The sequence below is a fragment of the Erpetoichthys calabaricus genome, chromosome 18 (assembly GCF_900747795.2).
Source record: "Erpetoichthys calabaricus chromosome 18, fErpCal1.3, whole genome shotgun sequence".
In the NCBI taxonomy this organism is placed as follows: Eukaryota; Metazoa; Chordata; class Cladistia; order Polypteriformes; family Polypteridae; genus Erpetoichthys; species Erpetoichthys calabaricus.
The window spans coordinates 13,415,796-13,432,053 of NC_041411.2; the positions used below are offsets into that span (position 1 = coordinate 13,415,796).

At 44.6% G+C, this 16,258-nt stretch overlaps 1 protein-coding gene across 1 annotated transcript in view; it reads right to left on the reverse strand.

Annotated features, from left to right (window-relative positions):
- Positions 1-16,258, reverse strand: part of LOC114668647 (leucine-rich repeat-containing protein 43-like) — a 48,937-nt gene that overhangs the window by 21,193 nt on the left and 11,486 nt on the right. The window contains exons 5-6 of the mRNA XM_028824520.2: positions 13,420-13,658; positions 8,824-9,026 (exon numbers count right to left, since the gene is read on the reverse strand). Coding sequence (XP_028680353.1) covers positions 8,824-9,026; positions 13,420-13,658 — 442 coding nt within the window. The remainder of the gene's footprint in view (positions 1-8,823; positions 9,027-13,419; positions 13,659-16,258) is intronic.

A 16,258-nucleotide genomic window follows, 5' to 3' on the forward strand; every position in this document is an offset into this window, starting at 1 on the left:
TGATGGTGGCCTTCAGCTCTTCTGAATTGTTGGGTCTGGCGTATTGCATCTTCCTCTTCACAATACCCCATAGATTTTCTATGGGGTTAAGGTCAGGCGAGTTTGCTGGCCAATCAAGAACAGGGATACCATGGTCCTTAAACCAGGTACTGGTAGCTTTGGCACTGTGTGCAGGTGCCAGGTCCTGTTGGAAAATGAAATCTTCATCTCCATAAAGTTTATCAGCAGCAGGAAGCATGAAGTGCTCTAAAACTTCTTTCAAGACGGCTGCGTTTGACCTTGGACCTCAGAAAACACAATGGACCAACACCAGCAGATGACATGGCACCCCAAACCATCACTGACTGTGGAAACGTTACACTGGACCTCACGCAACGTGGATTCTGTGCCTCTCCTCTCTTCCTCCAGACTCTGGGACCTTGATTTCCAAAGGAAATGCAAAATTTACTTTCATCAGAGAACATAACTTTGGACCACTCAGCAGCAGTCCAAAGGCGAGACGCTTCTGACTCTGTCTCTTGTTCAAGAGTGGCTTGACACAAGGAATGCGACAGCTGAAACCCATGTCTTGCATACGTCTGTGTGTGGTGGTTCTTGAAGCACTGACTCCAGCTGCAGTCCACTCTTTGTGAATCTCCCCCACATTTTTGAATGGGTTTTGTTTCACAATCCTCTCCAGGGTGCGGTTATCCCTATTGCTTGTCCACTTTTTTCTACCACATCTTGTCCTTCCCTTTGCCTCTCTATTAATGTGCTTGGACACAGAGCTCTGTGAACAGCCAGCCTCTTTAGCAATGACCTTTTGTGTCTTGTCCTCCTTGTGCAAGGTGTCAATGGTCGTCTTTTGGACAACTGTCAAGTCAGCAGTCTTCCCCATGATTGTGTAGCCTACAGAACTAGACTGAGAGACCATTTAAAGGCTTTTGAGTTAATTAGCTGATTAGAGTGTGGCACCAGGTGTCTTCAATATTGAACCTTTTCACAATATTCGAATTTTCCGAGATACTGAATTTGGGACTTTCATTAGTTGTCAGTTATAATCATCAAAATTAAAAGAAATAAACATTTGAAATACATCAGTCTGCGTGTAATGAATGAATCTAATATACAAGTTTCACTTTTTGAATGGAATTACTGAAATAAATCAACTTTGTCATGATATTCCAATTTTATGACCAGCACCTGTATATGTGGCAGGTAGCAGGTAGACGGATAATTCCAGGTATGCAGGTGGGTTGAGTTGCAACATTGTTTTAATTCCATGTTTGTGAAGGGGCTTAAAACTCTGCGGGTCAGGTGGGCAGGAACACATTCTGTGCATTCCATTGTTTAAGTAGCAGAGTAAAGCCACTCAGCTGAACACAAAGAAAGGCATCAAGGAGAAGAAAAAACTGGGAGCGTTGCTGGCTTTAGCACTTATTAGGGTCTTAGTTCCCCCAGTGATGATGCCGTTACTCGATCAAACACGTTTGAATGAAAAGCAGTGGTGAGTTTTCGTGCAGTCAAAGAGCTGGGTTTCCCACGTGGAGTTTTCATGCGGTCTTTCACGAATGTCACAACAAAGAAATTGGGGAAAGGGGGCGCTTGGCTCTTGAAGATCAGGAGCTCTGAAAGCCCTTCCAAATAACACCACTGGTAAAATCCTTTGGGGTCCGGGGGTTATTACTGACTTAACGTTGCTTTCAGTAATATGGCAGGTGCCACTTCAGCGTGTGAACGTAGAGCGCCTTTCAAACAACTATAAAAAGAGACGAGCTGCACAGACAGTTCTTGACTGCGAGATGATCTTAACGCCGACTTTCATTTGTACGCTTGCTCGCTTTCTTTAAAAAGCAAAAGCAGGACAACACATCACTAACCCTGGACCAGCAGTGTGGCTCAGTGGCTCCGGACCCTGGCTTTTACCGCAACACTGTGGGTTCAGTGCCAACGTCTCAATCACCGTGTGACTCCCGGTCAACCACCCGTTAAAAATACGTCTTGATCGGTGACGCCCCTCCGCCACAGAGTTCCAGGTTCAAATTCTGCCATTTCTCCTGCCTGTGTGAAATCCCTGCCTGCTCCATGTCTTATAACTATGGGTGGGGTCCTGAGTGCTCCCCGTGATCGACTGGCAGCCCACCCCGGAGCTCCTTCAAGCTCAGCACTCAGGAAAGGCTGCAGCCCTCTGAGACCCTAAATTTGGACTCAACAGCTTCTGAAAAACAGGGGGATTGAGGACTTTTGGGTGTGGAATTGAACATAACAGTGGCGGCTACCTGTCACCAAAGGGAGTTTAACGCTGTGTGTGAATAAGAAACAAATAATGCAAACGAGGGCAGCACGTCAAAGACGAGGTCTGGAATACTGATGATCAGGACTCCAATTTTGAGAAGAAAAATAAAACTGAATTTAGTTATTAGTTAAAGGTGAACAATGACTTGAAGGATCTTTAGTTCAAAATTTCATTTAGATTTTTGTGGATTGACACAAAACAGACCCCACTGTAAAACCTTTTTTTTTTTTTAAATTATGAATGCTGTTTGTTGTTAGTCTGGTTAGCTACGATGGGCAACAACCACACCGACCAGCCAAACTTCTCAAGCCACATACCATTAAGTTGCTGTGGACGCTGCGTCTTTTAAAAGGTTACAAGTTAAAGTTTCCATACGACACGTCTTTTTCCGTCTTTACAGCGTGGATATAACCTTTAACTTTTCCTCTTTTGCAGCCTGCACTCGCTCCATTACAACATGGATGTGTCAGAGAAAACATAACTAGAAGGGCCGACAGTGTGAATTTCCCATTGGGATTAATAAAGTATCTATCTATCTATCTAAAGTCCAGACAGAGTTTTACCCCAAATTTGTGAGTCACGGGGGAGCTGAAGCCCCCAGGAGCATCAGGCATAAAGACAGAACCAGCCCTGGACCACTGCAGGGCCAATGGAGAACCGCCAACTAAACTAATACACTGGGAGAATACGTGAACGGCGCACCCAGGGCCGGCTCGGCCATTTAGGCGAAGTAGGTGGTCACCTAGGGTGGCACTTTTACTAAACAATACCTGACTTATGACTTCTCAGATTCAACACAAGTGTCCGACTGCTTTGTTTTCTATTTTTCTCATATGTTTGATCTTAGTGTCTGACAACTTATATGCAGTTTTCCAAATTCCAGGATGCACAGATTCTGATGCTCTGCTCCTCGGCCTCTGTACATTTCTTTATTGGCAGATTTGTGGCTTTAGTTTTGTTTTCTTGAACGCCAATAACATAAATAATAATCTGACAATTACGTGCACAACAACAATAATGATAATAATAATCCTCAAAGTGCGCCAGGCGAGCACCTACCATTAGGGTGTTCTAGATAACGGCAAGGGACCTTTTCACCAGTACATGTGGGGGGTGTTAAGGACCACAGAGGCCTTGGCAGTGCCCTCAGATCCAAAGGGTGTTGACATCCATACTATAACACCCTAAGCAACAACTACTCGATCGATCTACCGTATCTAAATGACATTAAAGGGATCACGTGAAATCCAAAAATATCTTAATCTGTTTTATAAAGAAAGTTGTGACAGACGTTGACATGGAAGGTTTATTATTAATTGTCATTTCAAACAGAGTCACAAAATCCTTGAAGTGACCCCGAGCCCAGGCATTGTGTCTTAGTGGTTAAAACTTAAAACTTGGACTTCAGACAATGAGGTTTCAAACAAATCCCACCACTGACACCATTCCACCTGTCTGTGCTCCAAATGGAAAAACAAAAGAAACGTAACCAATTGTTTTGTAAGTTAGACAAATAATCTACTGTATAATAAAATACTATGGTCTGTGTGTCCAGTCCCTCAGAGCATTCTGATTGGTCAGTTTGATTTTGGTAACACAAAGTAAAAGGAAGAGCAAGTGTGACATGCAGGAGGAGGAGGAGGAGGAGTAAAGGTGCACGCTGAGGGAGTCACCTTGAAAGAACCAGAGAGGAGGTGAGAAGCAGGCTTTAAGAGAACCTGCTCGCCCATCAAGAGAGGTTCAGACATGCGGATACCAGGAAAGGCGCTGAAGGGACAAGCTGGGCATGACAGTGCAAAAATGTTTAAATAATTCTGTTAATCGTCTTTGACAGCTAGCGTGGTAATAAAATGATAAAAACGTCAGAAAAATACTTTAGTAATACCAGCCATTAGTTAGTTAGACTGAAACAGGAGGGGGGGCGGCGGTGCAAATGCAAACAGACACGAGGAGAATGAGCAAAGACCCCCACAGAGAATGGCCGTTTTGAAACTTGCATCTTGCCTGAAAAGGGATCTGAGTTGCCTCGAAAGTTTGCATCTTGTAATCTTTTTAGTTAGCCAATAAAAGGTGTTATTTTGCTTGTGTTCTAACAATAGTGTTTAATAATAAAAGCTATTATGAAATAAACCGATCAGTTCGGTGCGTTCATTTGTGTCCAACCTCATTATGAAAGGCGCAATAAAATGAACTGCTTTGCGGTTTATGCTATCGAAGCCCTTCTTAAAAACATGTCACGCTGTTTCCGGTTTGGCTTATTCTTTCATTTAAATGTGAATCGTCCTGTCGCACTGGCCACGAGGCAGTTTGGTATACCAAGCACGGCGTGCGTGTCTCCCACTCATTCTCTACGGCCTTCTAAATCTGGAGGAGCACTGCTAGCCGGGCGTGAAACTGACGGAAAAAAAGGAGACTGTGGAGGCGTTACGAGCTCAGTGAGAGAGAATAATGACAAAGAGGATAATTAAGATCAGCTTTCATCATTTGATACTCTTCACCAAAAGAGTAAATTCGCCTCCGTGAACGCGAGAGTCTCGGCGTCGACTGGCGGGCGTGCGCGCACTTCGCTGGACAAGTGCTGCCCTCAGGTGGCCACCGACCACTATGACACTCCAGCGGCGTCTCCAGGATTGCGCAAGCAGCAAACGGCTTCATCCACCAGCCAACTGGAGTAAACTGGCTTAATAAAAAGGACTGGAGGGTCACAGTCCAGAGATGTGGTCTTGGTTTTATTTTATTTTATGGTATTTGGACTTTTCTTTTAAAATGTCAAAGATGTGACAGGAAATGCAGTGCAATGCTACCTCGATACTTCTGTGATCCTGACTTTGTCCAGCCTGTTAGGGTAGCGCTGCTGCCTCGCAGTTGGGAGTTCTGGGGACCTGGGTTCGCTTCCCGGGTCCTCCCTGCGTGGAGTTTGCATGTTCTCCCCGTGTCTGCGTGGGTTTCCTCCGGGTGCTCCGGTTTCCTCCCACAGTCCAAAGACATGCTGGTTAGGTGGATTGGCGATTCTAAATTGGCCCTAGTGTGTGCTTGGTGTGTGGATGTGTTTGTGTGTGTCCTGCGGTGGGTTGGCACCCTGCCCGGGATTGGTTCCTGCCTTGTGCCCTGTGTTGGCTGGGATTGGCTCCAGCAGACCCCCGTGACCCTGTGTTCGGATTCAGCGGGTTGGAAAATGGATGAATGGATGTTAGAAAAAGAGGGTGGCGCAATGGTGGCGCTGCTTCATCGAACGAAGTGACAATGCATGTTCTCCCCGTGCTCGCGTGGCTTTTCTTTCACAGTCCAAAGACGTATTGGTTTGGTGGACTGGAGGTGCTAAATTGGCCTTTCAGTGTGTGTGTGTCGCCCTGGCCAGGTGGTACTCCTGCTTTGCGGCCACAGGATCTGGATAAGGGAGTTAAGAAAACGGATGGATAAACAAATTCAAGCAATGGAGAAGTGACTGTATGTGTCTAATCAAATGGTCTGAGCTATGCGTATAAAAAAACCTGGGGGTTGGTGGCAGAACTGGCACTGTAGACACCATAAAAAAACCTCACACTGGTTCCATTCCATGTGAACTAGTGTGGTGCTGAGATATCACCTGTTGCATGGCTGCACTTGGGTCCTAATCTGGGATCCTGAGGTGGTTTGTTATGTGGCGGTTGCGGCAAGGCGTTGTATCAGCCAGCGTGTGCTCCTAACCTCCTCCTCTAAAATGTTATTAAACGGAATCGCCCCCATTACATCAGATATGCCATCTCTTACGGCGACTCGAAAAGAAAAAGAAAAGCTCAGGTTGTGATTTGAGGGGGTGTGACGAATTCGGTAATTCATCAACAACACATTAAATAAATAATAGAAATGAGCTTCCGTCGGCCCTTACTCTAGTCCAAAAATGGTAAAGGGATCATGGTGTGATAAAATCTTAAACATTCAAAAAGTGACACACCCGACAGCAGGGCTGGCACGATAAATAACAGAGAAGCAAGCCGACCTTCCGCCATTGAGCGCCACGATCAAGACTTCCCGGGGTAAGGGGCATTTTGGTGCCCCCTTATATCCTTATTAGATATGAGACGATAGCACATAATTCACATATAATAAGCATTGCTGTACAGGCTTCGCAAAACAGTTCATTCCCTGAACATCGGTCAAATATAAATAAACAAAAATATTTCTGAAAATTTTAAAGCAACAAAAATACTTAAAACTTATAAGACTGGTATTAATACACTACAAATGTATACCGTGAAGCCGACTGTGAAATGGAACTCGCGCTCGCACGCTGTGAGAACTTTAAACAGACTTCGTGACTGGCACCTTCAACAGAATGGGATAAGCCTGCCATCTGCCGGCGGCTCGATGCTACTACAGCTCCCTCTTTTTCCTTTTCTGTTAAATGAAAGTTGTAGCAATTTGGACGAAATCAATTCTATTCGCCGGATTTTCCACAAAAAAATCAAAGTCGAGTTTTAAAAGTTATGAAAAAATGTACAATATATACAATAAGTTAGGAAATATACAGATGACATAACATTCAGATGCCTTCAGAGAGTTGGTTAACTGAATTAATTAAAAGCATGTCTCACAAAAAAATGTTAACTAAAAAGTTACTTTATCCAAAAGCGAGTTATCACATTTTTACTTATTGCATATTTTTGTAATAGTTAGTTATATTCAAAAATAATCGATAATAAAACGTAACTACAGGTAAACTCTTCCGATTCGCAGGGGTTTGGGCTCGGGATCCCCGCGAAAGCAAAAATCCACGAATACGTTTTGGACCCACGATTACTGTACACTCCAAGTGTATTGCACTAAATTAGACGCCAAAACTTTTGCGTGAAAAGCGAAGTGGACGATCACACGGCGCAAAAAGATCACGTGGGTGGGGCGGGCTGATGAGACAAAGTGAGCAGATCTTTAGTGAACTGTCACTTCTTACAAAACGTAACCTATTACAATAAATCTGCGTGTATATTAATGGCGATAACTCATTTACGTTTAATGGGAATGATACATTTTACATATGCAAAAAAAAAAAAAAAAAATCCAACACAACACTACGCACAAAATGATAAACACTCGCGACATGGTCCATTTTCGAAGATGCAGATGCAGGCGGTGTAGTTATGAAATGAATTCCCCCGTGTGCAGCCCCCTGAACGTTAAGTAAAGTTTCCTCCTACCGTGATGCCGATGTAGGTGAAGATTTGTAGAAGTTGACGAAATCCCACTAGTGGTGGACACAGAAACATAAATGGCGAGAAAACTGTAATCCAATGGTGCAATGATGTGCGACTGCGATCCAAACGGGCTTTTTCTGGCTTACTTTTAAAACTTGCGCCCGCATCTTGTTACACCCAGCAGCCCTCGCGGTACTCCCGGGGTTGCTGGGATTTGCAGTCCATTTAAGTAGAAGCTGCGACAGCGGCGTCTGTGCCTTTCCGAAACGGGTCGCAAAACTGGCAAAACAATTTCAGTGTAATTACTGATGGCAACCTCGTGATTAGGCGGACCCGCAAACTGTAAACCTGCGAATGGCAAGGGCCGACCTGTGTATGTGTTTAAATGCATGCTTTTTAACATCCATCCATCCATTATCTAACCCGCTATAGCCTAACTACAGGGTCACGGGGTTCTACTGGAGCCAATCCCAGCCAACACAGGGCGCAAGCCCACCGCAGAGCTTTTTAACAGCTCTTTACAATAACTTCTAGTTGAGAATGTAACCCAAATATGCTCAACAGAGTCCTATACAAGTGATGTAAAAAATGGCATCGATTGATGTGCTGCTGTTACTTTTTGAGCGTATATGAAAACTGTGCTTCAAATTATTGAACTATAACATTTTTGAAAGTTATAGACAGTTATCATTGGAAAGCAGGTCTGGGGCTCTGCTGAAAAACTGTAACAAAAGAGAAATATCAAACTCTTATCTTATGTAAAGATTTCTGTTTAAAAATAGACAAGTTTGTTTTGTTTTTCAATAACAAAAGGGACCCCAAAAAGACACAAATCTTAATAATCACTCACTGCAGTAAATGTAACCCAGCCTTGGCCCTTTTTTGTTTGTTTTTATTCAAATTATTCCAATTAAAATCAAAGGAGATCCTTTCTAGGAAAGACGTTACATTAAATAAAGGTCAGTAACGCACTTATATGCAGGCTTCCTTATCTGGGCAGAAGTCACTAAAAGCCAAAATGGCCGCCATTGCTCTAGGAAGCACTTGGTGATGGTGGCGGATATCAAACCAATCATAAAAAATCATGGGAGCAACTCAAGTGCTTTAGCAAACTGAAAGTCTGGGTCAGTGCATTGTACACCAAGAGGTGCCAAACACCTCTGAGCAGCACCCGGGTGGCCGCCTTTTGTTTTTCTAGCCACATTTCCTCAGATGTCCCTCAGAAAACATAGATGGTACTACACCTCACAACTCCAGTGGACCACTCGTCTTTTCTTGTGATCCTCCAACGCAGCACACAATGGCAGGAATCAGCTGGTCAATTTCATGTGTGTGTCAGAGACGGAGATGAAAGGCATTTTAATAAAAGTAGCTTACCGTGCCATCATGTGACTCGTCGGTCTTCTGCTCACACTCGGACGGCGGTGGACGACTGCAGAGGAGCTCATAGGTGACTCTGTAGCTGTAGCTCACCAATGGAAAGGCACTGGCACTGTCGGCATCTGCCTGGCACACTGGGTTGGGCAGGCCTTTAATGCTCCCCATTTTGATGATCATTACTGCTTCAGCCAAGGGCAGATCTGAAATTCAAAAGGGGCATCAGCCATGAGCCGGACACTGTTGGCATGTCAATTTACAATGCAGAAGAGGTGGGTGAATTTACTTCATTAATACATCCATAAAACAGTGCTGGGAAGTGTGGCTCACAGGAAGGGTTTCACTTTTTTCTCTGGATGGTCTTTCTTTAACTATTTTGAATGATCTTTACTTCAAGTTGATTTAATTCTGCACGTCTTTGGTGTTTTGTGGTCGGTGAATCAGTGGCTCCACTGTGCCAAGGCATTAGAGCCTGGGACCTGAGATGGAGCTCAATGGCGTTTGTGTGAAGGAGCAGTCAGAGTGCTGCGAGGACACAGGACACATAAACCCTCCGACATGAAATGCAGTGACCAGCAACAGAAGCCAGAAACTCGCACATCCAAACAAATTCAAGCACTTTGCCACTCTCTGCTTCCACGACAGACAAGAATGTTGTGAAAGGTGCGTGTGGTTGTCTGAGCATGTGCATTCTGGACAGACGGACTGGCATCCGTCACGGATGGACAGAGCAGGTGGGTGGGCATGGGCTGTGATAGTTCTCATTCCCAATGCCAGTTGGGAAGGTAGTGTAATAGAAGGACGGGGGAAGACCACCTCCAGGGGCCACATTTTCTCCAGAAGAAAAGATTCGGCAGCACCACTCTGGAGTTGCTCCTATTTGGAGACCAGGAAGTTGTAGTTCTGGTGGGCAGGTGCCATTGAATAGACACTTGCTCAGAAGAGGTCAGCTGGAGGTCCTAACTGACCTAGTGGCTGCTGGATCTGCCCCAGGGTCCAACTTGAAGAAGAACCGTCCACCTCACCCAGGTGAGTCCGAGTCGGGGAGATGGAAGGAAGGAAGGTACGGGTTACTGCAGTGCTGCCCATTAGGATTCAGGAGTGTGCTGGCCGTAAATAAGGAAATGTGTGGAATTAAAGGTTCCATTTGGACCAAATCCCGAGTGGTGGTCTGGCGTTTGGAGTGCAAAGGACCCTCTTACAGCCTCAATGTGCAGACGTGCTTTGTGAATATTTACTTTTCTGCATGGACACTTGATGTGTCGCACAAATATTTAAGAGAATCGAGATGTGTATTGTCAAACACGTGAGCTTAGGGAGCATTTTTTGGGTTTATGCTGGATGAATACAGGGAAGGAAATGAGTGTGACGCCACTGCTAGCTGCTGTCCCATCTACTTCCATATGAGTGTAGGAAGTGTAGAAAATGCCGGAAGAGTCTTGAAGTCCTGTGAAGTGTCTCCCCCCACCAGTATTTAAGGGAAATCTCCACCAAAAGTCAGCGCTCATATTCAGATTAACTTCACAAGAACACTGTGCCTCTGAAAAATGTTTTCTTTCCACGACATTGTGCCGGTCCCTTCATCCTTCAAACGTTTCAAATAAATGAGACCCCAAAGCTTTGTCTGTTTTGGAGTTAATGTTCTTCAATGATTTGTTTTATTTCATTTTGTTTCCAGGACTAAGGACACTCCTTACGATTAATTCTGTTTGGTTGCAACTCATCATGTAGCCCCTCACGCTACTCCACTCTTCGCTTGCCCCGCTGACGGCTGCTCGTCTTCTGGTCCTGCCCAGCTCTCTTCTTGTTTTTCTTGGTAAAACTAAATTTTTGGTTTGGGGTCTTTAGGGATTTTGTTCTTTTGGCTGACAGGCCCCACATTAAGGGTTGGTGTAAATGAGTTGGTTTTGAAGTTAATATTTCAATTTCATTCTTCTTTTGGCTGCTCCCATTATGGGTTGCCACAGCGGATCATGTTTTTCCTTATTTCGTACAGTAGTTTAGTTTTCTTTTGGAAATTTTATTTTTTCTAATTTGGTTTTGGTTAAATTGCAATGGCTCTCTTTGCAACTAACCAAACTCTTTCATTTAATGAATAAATTCTTTAAAAACAGAGGGTCCCGTGATTGTATTTTTTTGGGTAGCTGATCATGACGACGTTAAGGTGTATGCGTGCAGACGTACGGGTAGACGTGTGTGTCTGAGGTGTCCCCTTTCAACTTTCGAGGAACTTTCGTTCTCGATGTGCCACTCCTGTTCCCTTGCTCAACAGACCACACAGGATGCCAGCTCACCGACGCCGGATTTTCCACCTCCACATAGCGCCAACTCTGAAGGGAGAAGAAGAGCAAAAGAACCTGCGCCTGCCGAATGTCTACATGACAGATCATCTTTCCCTCAGTTTCTCTCAGCAGAAAGGAAGTGATAAATTCTTTTCCAAGTAAGCTGCAAAGATGACTGATTGATGGACTTGGGGGGAGGTGGGGGTTTGAAGGGGGATTTCTAAACATTTTGCCCAGTGAAATCAAATTTTTGATTTTTTTTCCTCTAGTGGAAATTTTTTGCCCACATCAGAATTCTTGTCCATTACCATCACCTACATGAATCAATCAAGTAAGCTTTATCGGGATTTAAATCAACAGTTCAAACATGGGGGAGCCTGAAGTCTTCAGGGGATTACAGCCATGCCTGAGCAATTCAGGCCGACTCTTCCTTCCACGCATGCTGAGTATGTTCGCTCATGGGCACATTGACTGGCATCATCTGGGAGACACGGTGGTCAGCACTCGTGCCCCACAGCGACAGCTGCGTTCTGGTCCAGTCATCGTAATTGGCTTTCAACGTGCTATTCGGGTGCATTTGGGTGTTTTAATTAGTTTTGTTTAACCCTTTAATCACCATATACAACTTCTTGTATTAGGAATTTGTCGTTTCTCGTATACCCCAGCTTACTCTCGTCACACACCTGCGAATAGGAGACAGTTTACGGGCTCAAATAATTGTAATTGCTCACCAGACCAGGGGTTGGCGCTGTACTTTAACTCTCTCTCCTCCTTTCCCCTGCAGAACAACTGAAAAAAATCACCCCAATGATGATCACTTCTGGGTTATGATATCACTTCCGGGTTCCAACCCTCAAAGTTTCACATCCACCTCCGGTTCCCAGAATGCCACCTGCTTAATACGTCACCTCCTGCTGTTTCATTATATAAATGTCCGCCGTTCTTATTTTGGTCAGTTGTGTGCTAAACCTTCACGAAACAGGAACGGTCCCCAACACTTTGACTTTGTTTTGTGTCTTTTGTTACACTCTCCAGAGACACACACAAAAGAGTTTTTGGAGTCAGAGCACAGGGTCGGCTATTTGTGGAGCACCCCAGAGTAACTGCAGATTAAGGGGTCTAGCTCAAGGGCCCAACGGAGTAGCAGTCCTTTTGTCACTGGCAACCTTCGAATTACCAACCCTTTAACCGGGTGAACCACCATAGGTACATCATCACCATGGAAAAAGAAAGACCTGACTTAAGACTTAGCTTGGGCTATGTGGTGTGGAGATGGCACGGTCCATATGTGGACTTTCTCCAAGTGCTCCCACACCCTGAAGGTGGCGGTGCTGGGCTACCAGTTTGTGCAATCAAAGTGGGCCTCAGACACGAAACAGTTGTTTCTTTTCAAAGGCCAGTTCAGCTCCCATGAAAATACAATGTTAAAGGTGGGGGGTTTAGCCACTGTAATCTGTGAAGTTGACTTCAAAACCATTAACAGAAAGATGGGACATAAACAGGTGGGAGATGACTCAGGCAGGCTAGTTGTCCTAGTTGATCATAACAGCCACCAGGGACCCCTCTCTTCTATTCAAAGTTCTAACTATGAACAATCCCAGGGTTAGTTATTTTCAGGACAAGGCCATGAGTGATTCGAACAGGGGGAGGTGTTATATGGGCACAGTCAGAAATAACAGACACCTCAGTGGGACAGTTGCCCATACCTAGCAAGGTTCATAAAAAAAATCTATGAATATGAAAATAAGTGAGAGTGTTTATTAACGGTGAGGATTCATCACGAAGCCAGAAGCCAACCCATGGTGCCCCCCACCCTGCCGGACCGGACTTGTATAGTGGTCAGCATTCCCATTGAAGAACTGAATGGTGACTGTACGTTCCATTGGCTTCTCTCGGGTCTGGATGTGTGTTGTATTTTGAGGGTGGACCCCACATTTTAAAGCAAGTTAAATACACATATCTCTTGTTGTACCATATTTCTCTCGTCTGATTATTCCCGCCATGGTTACTAAAGGGATGTGTATAGCATGAGTCTGTTTTGCACAATTCTAGGGAGCAAGTGCCCCCCGGCTGGAGTCAGTAAAAAGGAGAACACGGAAACACAATTAGACGGGATTACACACTGAAACACAGAGATCGCCACCTGCATTTCACAAAACAGCAAGGAGCTCAGTACAAGAGGGAAGATGAATAACTAAATCGGTGAATTGAAACAGAGATTAGATCTTTATATGTCATACTGGCAAAGACCAAAGGAGCAAAGGCCAACCATCAGTGAGGTGTAAGGCCTAACCACACACACACAAACACACACCTTGTCTTCTGATGAGCCCCGTGAAGCGGTTCCTCTCCTCTGGTGTGATCCGCATGTCATCAAGAGCGGTCAGGTTCGGCAGGCTGTCCACGAGGAATCCACGGTAGCAGGCACAGAGCGCTAGAGGGTTTCCCTGCAGGACCAGACACCTCAGCTGCCCTATGGTCCGAAGGGACGATACGAGTGCAGGCAGGCAGTCCAAGTCGTTGAAGCTCAGGTCAAGAGACAGCAGGTTGGGCCTGAAGAGCAAAAGGCAGAATAAAACATTAGAGAAGCCCTGGCTGCTCCACTGTTTAGCGGATTTTGACCCTATTTGCTCCTCATCATGGTGTGAATTTTTCCCTGTTTGTCTCCTCTTACTTTTCAATTTGCAACTCTCCTTACGTCAGCTTTACTGGAACAAACGGAGATATTTCTTTACACCACAGTCACATTCACTTGTCCATTCTTTGCTCTTTTCTGTCCAGCCTTCATTTCAAAAAAATGCAGAAATTAGTCTCCATTTTCACTATTCATCCACACTACCCTCCGAAAAATGGAGACTCTTGAAAATTCTCTCTAGAGCCGCATACACCTGAAAACGGCAGCTTGGCACTGATGTGGATGGGAGAAAACGCAGACGGCAATCACGCTCTGATCTGTATGTGCATATCATGTAACTCTTCCCTGCCTACTCCAACATCACATTCCAGGACTGCTCAACCTTCATAGAAAAGAACCACATTTGAACAAAGCTGACGTAGACGAGTTGCTTTCTGTGTCGCTTACTTGTATACATCTGAAGGGCGGTTTGTCAGAATTCTTGTACAAAAAGCAAATAATTTAGTGGTTGCTACAATTTTGTGATAAATCTCGTGGCCCACAGCATTACCACCACTATAACGTTTTTTCCGTGAATGCTCAATTTAGGCAAACATCTACGTCATATGCGTTTTCAGTTGTTTTTGAGTGGACAAAGTAAGCAATGTGAAAACATTAAGACGGACCGGGTCACGTATTGCACCTGGGGACCACCTTCCTGGTTCTGACGATTTAAGAATGCCACTCCAGGACACCAGAGGGCGCCGTCGCTAACAGAATCTTAGTTCCGACCAGGAGATTAACAAGGATGTCTAGCTCTGCCCACATTACCCTGAGTTGGCCCAGTCCCTTCCACAGTGAACGGCATAAAATCGGCGAGGGCAAGATGGTGTTCATTTAGACGTGAGCGGACTTCCCGTTTGATGGATCTTTCAACTCACAAAAGCAAGGCCGCACAAAGCCAATTTTTCTACAAAGGTTTTTGCTGTTTTTGAGTTGCTGACTAAACAGGGTACCCTGTTGGTGCCCCAACATTTCATTTTGCTACCCTCCGTCACAACAAAAATCTTTTTCTGTTTTTTAAACGTCATTTATAAAAGAAAACAAAAGTGTGGACGTAGCCGAGTGTGTGTCTAGTGCCGCTTTCGTGGTTCCAGTCAGTTTCAGGCATTTGTTTTCCTGATTTCCTCCCCACCAAATCCCATACTTTACCGCATTTCCTATGTTACATTTAGTCCATGGAGGATATCATCTAGTTATCAAAAACTCCTTCCCGTCTCCCCTTTACCGAGTTCCACACTTTACTTTACAGATGTCCACATGGCGCCATCACACACGGCACTCCTGGGGTAGCACTATGGCTGCAGGTTTCTGCTCCTACCAGTTCCACAAATCAGCGGGTCACTCTGCCTGCCCTTTTTTTGTTTTACAGGCCAATGCTCTAGTACGATATTTACATTTAGAAGACGTTAAGAAATGTCTGTTTTTTCCTGTCGCTTACAATGATTAACTTATTATTGTTGTTTTTTAACCATTTTCTTTTTAATTCACCTTTGCTCTCTAAATGTGTACCCAAATACTAACATTTAGACATGGGTACAAATAACCCTAAAGACAGGGACTACCTGGGTGTCGGGCTCAGCTGTGTGCTAAATGGTAAAAAAAAAAAAAAAAGCATAACTCCGTCGTGTGGCCCACCGTAACTGCAGCCCCTCCTGCTTTTAGCTGGCCTCCTGTTATCATTAAACTGTTCTCGTTTCCCGAATTCTGAATTTTTATGTCAATCCAGAAATTACGGTTTCCTTGCACACATGTGTTACGCAGGGGTTGAATTATTTTTCGTTTTAGGGTTTTGCTCTTGGTTGTTGGCGCCTTTTCTTACTAATTACAATGCACAATTTGCAAGCCTTTCTGAAGACCTGTTTTCACAAAGTCGTTACGGGCTATTGAGTGTAGACTGATGGACAAAGATGGGCCAATGTATCCATTTTAAAATGAAATCGAAAATACTATAAAGAGCTGGGGTCTCAGTACTTGCAGAGTCTGATGTGTAAGCAGTGGTTCATGTTAGGGAGAGTGTTAGTGAAGTTTATTTATTTATTTGAAAAGGAAGGAGGAGGAATTAGTGAGGTGAGTGCTAGAAGTGAAGAGAAGTTGTTTGGTGTATCTCAGCATTGTTTGCTCACTGTTGTGTCATTAAAAGAATTGGCAAATAGTCCACAAACTGGGGTGACTATCTCTGTGTGGTTTACTACGCAGTGAGGACTCCTCTGCGACACGACGAGGTCACTCAAGAGCCAAGAAGAACCAACACCGGATTCCAGTAAAGTGAAATTAGCGGACTCCACTCACCTGCTCTTACAGCACCACGTCCAGAACATGCAGATTTTCCAGCACCATGAGCACACAGAGCTCCTCTTTATGTGTGAAAGGTCATCAAGGTTGCACTCTGAAACATCATTGCAGTGGATTGCATCACCTTAAGTGACTGTCCCCTTCTATTTTAACTAAGGAAAAATCTCACTAAAACGAGAACGGG